This window comes from Silurus meridionalis, chromosome 20 (assembly GCF_014805685.1).
Source record: "Silurus meridionalis isolate SWU-2019-XX chromosome 20, ASM1480568v1, whole genome shotgun sequence".
NCBI lineage: Eukaryota > Metazoa > Chordata > Actinopteri > Siluriformes > Siluridae > Silurus > Silurus meridionalis.
This window is the reverse complement of record NC_060903.1, coordinates 7,310,001-7,319,282: the sequence shown is the minus strand read 5'-3', so window position 1 is coordinate 7,319,282 and position 9,282 is coordinate 7,310,001. Positions and strand designations below refer to the sequence as shown.

At 35.8% G+C, this 9,282-nt stretch overlaps 1 protein-coding gene across 1 annotated transcript in view; it reads left to right on the top strand.

The window, feature by feature from the left end:
• Positions 1-3,215: 3,215 nt before the first annotated feature.
• The window catches only part of LOC124402931 (semaphorin-4E-like), a 21,497-nt gene continuing 15,430 nt past the window's right edge, over positions 3,216-9,282 (top strand). The window contains exons 1-3 of the mRNA XM_046876376.1: positions 3,216-3,528; positions 8,232-8,538; positions 8,957-9,102. Of these exons, the coding sequence (XP_046732332.1) occupies positions 8,403-8,538; positions 8,957-9,102 (282 nt within the window). The 5' untranslated portion in view covers positions 3,216-3,528; positions 8,232-8,402. The remainder of the gene's footprint in view (positions 3,529-8,231; positions 8,539-8,956; positions 9,103-9,282) is intronic.

Genomic DNA, 9,282 nt, shown 5'->3' with positions numbered 1-9,282 from the left:
GCTTAGTGGAATTATGACCCAAAAGTTCTATTTTGGTCTCATCTGACCACATGACTTTCTCCCCTGACTCCTCTGGATCATCCAAATGGTCATTGGCAAACTTAAGACGTGCCTGGACATGTGCTGGTTTAAGCAGGGGAACCTTCCGTGCCATGCATTATTTCAAACCATGACGTCTTAGTGTATTACCAACAGTAACCTTGGAAACGGTGGTCCCAGCTCTTTTCAGGTCATTGACCAGCTCCTCCCGTGTAGTTCTGGGCTAATTTCTCACCTTCCTTAGGATCATTGAGACCCCACGAGGTGAGATCTTGCATGTAGCCCCAGTCCGAGGGAGATTGACAGTCATGTTTAGCTTCTTCCATTTTCTAATTATTGCTCCAACAGTGGACCTATTTTCACCAAGTTGCTTGGCAATTTCCCCGTAGCCCTTTCCAGCCTTGTGGAGGTGTACAATTTTGTCTCTAGTGTCTTTGGACAGCTCTTTGGTCTTGGCCATGTTAGTAGTTGGATTCTTACTGATTGTATGGAGTGGACAGGTGTCTTTATGCAGCTAACGACCTCAAACAGGTGCATCTAATTTCGGATAATAAATGTAGTGGAGGTGGACATTTTAAAGGCAGACTAACAGGGCTTTGAGGGTTTAGAATTCTAGCTGATAGACAGGTGTTCAAATACTTATTTGCAGCTGTATCATACAAATAAATAGTTTAAAAATCATATATTGTGATTTCTGGATTATTTTTTTTTTATTATGTCTTTCACAGTGGACATGCACCTACGATGACAATTTCAGACCCCTCCATGATTTGTAAGTGGGAGAACTTGCAAAATAGCAGGGTGTTCAAATACTTATTTTCCTCACTGTATATATATATATATATATATATATATATATATATATATATATATATATATATATATATATATATATATATACAATCAGTATGATATTCTCATCTGCTCCTCCATTTCTTTTAAATTCCTCTTGTTCTTCTGAGGCCTGTTGTAAAGATCAAGATTATTTACACATCATGAAATGCTCTCAAAATCCTGCATTGTGATTCCAAAAAGAATTCATCCAAAAATAGTAATTTATACCTTAGATGGTCACATAACTGTTTGTCAACATGTACCCAAACTTTAAAATGTGTTTTCGCACTTTTGTTTAATAATTTTAATGTCAACCAAGCACTTTGAATTTTGGAGTGGTTTTGCTTTTGTACAGTACAGTACAGTACAAAAACTGTACAGTAAAATGACTGGAACATTAATACTGTAATAATCAGGCATGCTGAATGAAAGGAAAGATTTAAAAAAAATGGTGCAAGTGTTAGAATACAGTTTAATAATGGAGTGGTTTTACCATTAATGTTCTTAAAACATATACAGTAATATGACTTGAAAATTGATAGTCAGTGTAACGCTGAACAAGTATGAATTAAAAGAATGAGCAAACCTATAAAGATTTTTACTTTTCGCCAAAACTGGACAGTAAAATGACTTGAATGAATACAGTGATAGTCAGGGTCATGGGGGGTTAAATGGCATTTTAGGCAGTAATATTGTGGGTCTCCATGAACAGCAATCCATTAAAAATATCAGCAGGACTAAAACGCCATTATGGCAGCAACTATATATCCATTTTGACTGCTTCCAGCAACCAAACTGTAAGTGCACAATTAGACATGCAGGTTAAAAGCAGGTAAAAAACCCAATAAAGTAACATCAAGAAACCAATAATAGAACATGAAACCTGAAATTGAAATTGTGAAATTGATCATGACAATAAGCCACAACAGAAAGAGGGAAATTAAATATACAAATAACTAATAAGGCACAGGTAGAAAAGGATTGATTGGGGAGTAAGTTGTAGGGCAGGGGTCCTCAAACCTTTTTTCTGTAAGGGCCACATTATTTATTTTTTAAAGCAAATGACATGAGCTGAATTGACTACCAGTATAATTGTGGAGATTTTTCTATGATTTAAATAAATAATAATAATAAATAATAAATTAATTTAATTTGCCTCCTAATGCTAGATTAGTTTATTTTTTTTGTTATGCACCAGACAGACAAATAATAATAACTAAGGGAAAATGTAGTTCGAAAGCCGACATTTATTATCAAATGCATGTGATATGAGTAAAGCATTTAAAATAAAATTAAAAAATCTTTGGCATTTTTCAGAGGGCCGTTCTTACCCTGTTGTAGCGAGAATGGGCTCACTAGCGGCATCTGGTGGTAAAAAAAAACCAGAACGCTTCCAGATCTAGACAGACAGCCTCACGTACCATGACCCAGTAGGTGAAATTGTGTCAAGAGCACCTGTTTTGCAAAGTGGCCACTAGGTGGCACCAGTGATTTAAAAAAAAATCAAGTAAGCTTAGTTGTAAAAACTCTCAGGATCCTGTAAAAACCTGCATTTCCTTTCTATAGACCCAATCTCTTCAATAATTGTGTGAATTCCGACTTCATCTAGAAATGATTGTGATGTTTGTGAGAGTTTTATTAAAGATTTCTATTTAAAGCATGTTTAAGTTAAAAGTAAACAAGTTTACAAACTGCACAAGGGCTGTGTAAATGATTGCAAGTCAGGCTGGGCTAAAATAATCTTTTGTTGACCTTTGATGATATCTGATATGATATCAGACCAGATCTTTGCTTTGTTTGTTTGTTTAGTTTATTTTGGTCACTACAGTGCACCAAGCTTGCACTAATCTCAGGCTTCTGTAGTATTAACCAAAATGTGTTGTCAGTGTTTCACCATGAGGAAAAGCACTGTTTTGAAATGTTTGTGTGACAGGAGGAAGGAAAAAAGTGCCTCCTAGAGCAGTTAAACGCACCTGTTCATGTCAGAACTTGCAACTGGGGTTTTCTGTTCCACCCTTTCTTTAACACAATGTGGAAACAAGAAGTTCCTCCATTTCATACATTTGAACTCATCTTATTTGCTTGGGTTAATATGAATATGAATATGTGAATATTTAATGGGTTATTTAGATACAAGCACCTTTGACCGAAAAATACAAATGTTCACATATATACAAGCAGCCAAGATGTCAAGTGTTTGTGCTCTTTTGAGTTCTTCCCTCCTACAGTGACGTGTGTGTGTGTGTGTGCGTGTGCGTGTGTGTGTGTGTGTGTGTGTGTGTGTGTGTGTGTGTGTGTGTGTGTTTGTGTCTGTGCGTGTGTGTGTGTGTGTGTGTGTGTGTGTGTGTGTGTGTGTGTGTAGTCTGTTATGGCATGTCCTTTTCTCCTCAGCTCAGCAGAAAGGGGAATCTAACTGTAGCTCTTTCATACTTCACTGCAGGACTCCAGCAGTTTGACTTGCAAAGCAACAATGCAGCCTACTCCATGAGCTCCACTCACACTTGCCTGGAGAACTGACAACAGCTTATCCACATTGTAGCACTTTGCCCCTCCTTTATACACTTAAGGATTCGTTTGTTTTGCTTAAGGGACAGGAGGAGCATGTGTCAGCGCCTGCTGCAGAGCTCCAAAGTGACTGAAAGTGGGTTACAAAAGGTAAGTCAAGATTGTCATATTTGCACTGAAATCAAACCCTGATATGGAAGAGATTTGTAAGTAATTGTATTGTATGCCAGACAGTATTGCACTGTATATCTCTCTAGGCGGTGATGTAGTACTGAAACTTTAGTTTTAATATTAACAAATACTAATCATGTCCTTAAAGCAGCTAAGCTGCCACCACCATGCTTCACATTTGGCATGAGATGTTGGTGTGTAATATCCTTTCCCCACCAACAACATAGTTTTGCTCTTGTGTAATCTTTTTCATTCTTATTATTCTTCTTCTTATTATTTTTTCTTACAGAATTTAAGCTACTTAAAATGTCCATTTAGGTCCTTCCATATAGCACATAGAAATATAGTATTCGGCATTTTGCAAATCTGTATAGGGATCCAACCCTGCCTTTTCTTCTATGTATCTTAACACTCCTGAACTTAGTACTATTATTATTTTTTGCATGCTCTGTCTGAAATTCTTTTACATTGCTTGGACTTGACTGCACACTGAAATGACTTTCATTACATAGCTGACTCAACTACAATACTACCTCCTTTTGCTAAACATTTAAGCATTTTGTCTAAGCATTAAAATGTAAAATCATTTTTTAAAAGATGCACTGGCATGATTTTGTAACCCTACATTGTATCTGTCTATGCTTGAGGTTTCCTGCCAGGAAATGACATGGTTTTAAAACTCTCATATGTCTGTTTGTGTGTTAGGCACATTTGTACTTGAGCCTAAAATATGCCTAGATGCATAAACATATTCTGATATTGTGACAGGTTTTGTCCCATCTTCTCAGCTTGGGCTCAGGCACGTTTAGAGCATCGTTGTCCCTGGTCTCCGAGCAGCATTGCTCAATGGCAATTTCAGTGCCATTAAAACACACCCTGCAGGGTTTGGCTCATTTCATGATAAGGCCCTTTAAAGCAAATAAAGTTACATTTTAAGTGCTGAAGTTTATTTATTAGCCAGTGTTTCTGCACTGAAACAATTTTTCCTTGTAGGCTTTATAAATATCCTATTAATTAATTAATTTGTTTTGTTTGTTTCGTTGTTTGTGTGTTTGGCTCAGTGTTTTCAGTAGCGCTGTGTATTAAAAAGACATAAATTGAATAATCTACAGATTATAATTATTGTATTAAATGGGCTAGGCTTTAGGATTTTCTTATGTTTTATGAGCTGTGGTTACAATGTAATATACTAAACAAAATTATAAACGCAACACTTTTGTTTTTGCCCCCATTTTTTATGAGCTGAAATCAAAGATCTATGACTTTTTCTATGTACACAAAATGACTATTTCTCTCAAATATTATGCACAAATTTGTCTAAATCTGTGTTAGTAAACACTTCTCCTTTGCCGAGATAATCCATCTACCTCACTGGTGTGCTTACTAACACAGATTTAGACAGATTTGTGAACAATATTTGAGAGAAATAGGCATTTTGTGTACGCAGAAAAAGACATATCTTTGAGTTCAGCTCATGAAAAACAGGGGCAAAAACAAAAGTGTTGCGTTTATAACTTTATTCAGTATATTTTGGTAGGCTGGTGATCTATTTGTGCATCTCTGTGACTTTTAAATGATGTGAAACAACTCCACAAGAAGAAGGAAGTGCTCCTGCAGTTTGCAGATGCTGCAAATGGTTTGCATGTACTATTTAAGTAGTAAGCCGGCTAGATAGAACGTATGTCAAGTACGCAGGAATCTGCAGCGCTAGTGTTTTTCTGATTATGATGAAAGACTAAACTGCTAGGACAATTCAGTTTTAATTCTTTTTTTAATGTGGTCTGATCTCTTTTCCAAGCCATAATGTACACACAGTCTGCCTATTTTAACAACACACAATTTTACCTTTAATGTCATTGTAGAATACAGTGCTTGAATTTCATTACCAAGAATAACATGCCATAGTTTTTATTAGTAGCTACATTTAAGATTGTGGAATGCCTGTGACCTTATGTTCTCAAGGGGAAAAGAATTTAGGCAAAAGTTTTGATTCTGTCTATTTCAAATTACTAACATAATTAGTAGTATTAGTAGTTTTATTAGTAGCAAGACCACTAATAATAGTAGTAGTAACAGACCAGTAGTAGTAGCAGTTGAAGCTGCACCAAAAATAGTAGTAGTAGTAGTAGTAGTAGAAGTGTTAACAGATGCAGCACAAATACTGTAGCAATAGTAGAGGTAGCAACAGAAGCTGTAGTAGCAGTAAATTATGTGGCACATTGACAAGCATATAAAAAAATGCAGCACTGTGGTATATTTATCATTAATCCAAAGATTTTATGTTCAGATACTTTGCAAACATTTTTTTTTTTTTTAATAGAAAATATTGTTTTTTACTTGTCACAAGTACATTACAGCACAGCAAAATTATTTTTTTTGCATATCCCAGCTGTTAGGAAACTGGGCTTAGAGTGCAGGGTCAGCCATGATACAGTGACCCTGGAGCAGAGAGTGTTAATGGTTTCACTCAAGGTCCCAGCAGGTAGAGCTTGGTGATGCTGGGGCATGAAACCCTGACAATTTTCTCATTAACCCAGATCTTTTACCACTGAGCTAGAACATATATGGCATTCAGGTTTGTGGTCATAAAAAAACCCTGAACAGGCTTGAGAGCTAATCCTTTCTTGTCCTGTGTTTTAAACCAAAGTTCTTCAGTTCCTCTTAAGAATTTTTGTTCACACATGATGTTTTTTTTTTCCTTTTAGCAACATGCATTTTCATAGTGTCAATTACGTTACAACTTAAACAGTTGTCTAATAATAATATTCTTCAGGATTTATGCAGTCATTATTGACTTTATCAACTTTACTTTAGAAATATCTTATATTCACAGCTGAATCCAGTGTGAATTTCAGATGCCCCTCATGTCAACTTTGTATTGTCAATGAAATTGTATTAAATCTGTTAACAAAATATCAAAGATCTATGCCTTTTTCTATGTACACAAAATGCCTATTTCTCTAAAATATTATTCACAAATTTGTCAAAATCTGTGTTAGTGAGCACTTTTCCTTTGCCGAGATAATCATCCACCTCACAGGTGTGCTCACTAACACAGATTTAGACAGATTTATGAACAATATTTGAAAGAAATAGGCATTTTGTGTACACTGAAAAAGACTAAGATTTATCGAGTTCAGCTCATGAAAACAGGGGCAAAAACAAAAGTGTTGCATTTATAATTTTATTCAGTACGTTTTGGTAGGCTAGTGATCTATTTATGCATCCCTGTGACTTTTAAATGATGTGAAAACAACTCCACAAGAAGAAGGAAGTGCTCCTGCAGTTTGCAGATGCTGCAAATGGTTTGCATGTACTATTTAAGTAGTAAGCCGGCTAGATAGAACGTATGTCAAGTACGCAGGAATTTGCAGCGCTAGTGTTGTCTGATTATGATAAAAGTCTTAACTTCTAGTGAAATTCTGTTATAATTCCTAATTTAATGTGGTCTGATCTAGTAGTAGTAGTAGTAGTAGTAGTGTTAACAGATGCAGCGCAAATACTGTAGCAAGAGTAGAGGTAGCAACAGTAGCTGTAGTAGCAGTAAATTATGTGGCACACTGACAAGCATATTAAAAAAATGCAGCACTGTGGTTTATTGATCATTAATCCAGAGTTTCTATGTTCAGATACTTTGCAAACTTTTAATTTTTTTTATTTTTCATAGAAAATAGGCTTTTTTTTACTTGCCGCACATACATTACAGCACAGTGAAATTCTTATATTATTATTTTTTTTTTTTTGCATATTCCAGCTGTTGGGAAACTAGGCTCAGAGTGCAGGGTCAGCCATGATACAGTGCCCCTGGAGCAGAGAGGGTTAATGGTCTTGCTCAAGATCCCAGCAAGCTTGGTGATATTGGGGCATGAAACCATGACAATTTTATCAGTGACCCAGATCTTTTACCACTGAGCTACTACATATATGTCATTTATGTGAATCTGACTAAGATTATGAGGAAAGATGTGCAGTGTGAGTGTATTATTTTAGGTTTGTGGTCATAAAAAAAAGCCCCTGAACAGGTCTGAGAGCTAATCCTCTCTTGTCCTGTGTTTTAAACTGAAGTTCTACAGTTCCTCTTAAGAATTTTAGTTCACGCATGATGTTTTTTTTTTTCCTTTTAGCAACATGCATTTTCATAGTGTCAATGACGTTACAACTTAAACTGTTGTCTAATGATAATATTTTTTGGGATTTATGCAGTCATTATTGACTTTAATAGCTTTACTTTAGAAATATTTTATATTCACAGCTGAATCCAGTGTGAATTTCAGATGCCCCTAATGTCAACTTTGTATTGTCAACGAAATAGTATTAAATCTGTTAACAATCTATCTGTTACCATTCCAACATTTGTTAGAATTTGTACTTTATGTTCGGATAAAGAGCATTGCCAATACGCAATAAATGATTAAAATAATTTAAAGTCATTTAAGTAAAAGAATATAATTCCGAATAAATAAAGTCAGAAGGTTAAACCTGCCTCTATCAATTCCTCAGAAGTGGCGTGTGATAACTGTGGTTTAGCTACATTCTATAAATGCACTGGCATGTTTCGTGTGCAGGAGAACCTTTTTGAAGCTGCATTTACATCACTATAGCAGTATAACAGAATTATTGCTGCTTCTTATGCCTTTTTTTTGCCTCTCTCTCTCTTTCTCGCTCTTTCACGATGTTCCCAGATGGCTTCACATGGTTCCTGGTTCTTTGAAGATTCAGCCTACATGAATAAAACCAAGCTATATATCTCAGTATGAAGGCGGTCTTGACTGCAAAAGAGCAGCAGTGAGGCTGAGGTTGTGAAGCGTGAGCAGATTTCCAGTATTTTTCACAGTGTGACTGAGAGACTAAGAATGACCATGTGCTGTAGCAGAAGAGCTAAGGACATGTTGTTTCTAGTTATCTTGTCTTTCTGGGGTCCAGTTGTATTGACTTTAGGCCAGGTTTGGCCTTTGTTCAGCACACCTCGGAAAACAATTTCCCTGAGCAGTAAGTAAGCTGTGTTTTTAATTTTTGTTCGTTTTTTCAGTGTATGTTTTGTTTTGTGACCTGGCTACACATTGCACACTATAAATCGCACGCAATATACTGAAAAGCATGTTAATAAGTTGTTAAAGTGATAAAAACGCCAAAAAAACGGTTCATGATTTTTTTCAAATTTGACAAAGAATATTGTCAAGATGGTCTTGAAGTCGGGTTGTTTGAACGAATGGCATAAACTATTAACTTTACTCTTGTTAGTTAATAATTAACCAATAATACAGTATTTTTGACAATTGAATTTATTCTTACTTCTGCTTTACTTCTACTCTACTTATTTGTATTCATCTGCTCTTTATTACAAGTAGCACTTTCCATTAGCTACTTCACTACACTAGGGATTTAAAGCCTTTTCTGCTGTTGCTAGGAAACAGAGGATACATTTTTCAGGAGGAAGGAGTGTGGAACTACTCCACCATGCTCCTTGTGGAAGACATGGGTGTACTCATCCTTGGGGCTCGAGAGACCATCTTTGCCTTGAACCTCACCAACATTACCCACAAGAAGGATATGGTCAGAAAAATATATTTTTTTAATTCACAATTTTCAGAAAACATGCATCTTACATAGAACTGTTTCATAATAGTTTTTCAATCTCTTAATAGCACCTACATCCCAAAAGGGTTTCATCTCATGTCTAAAGCCTTCTATATTCTCCACAAATAAATGTTGTGAAGTGACGTTTACAACTTT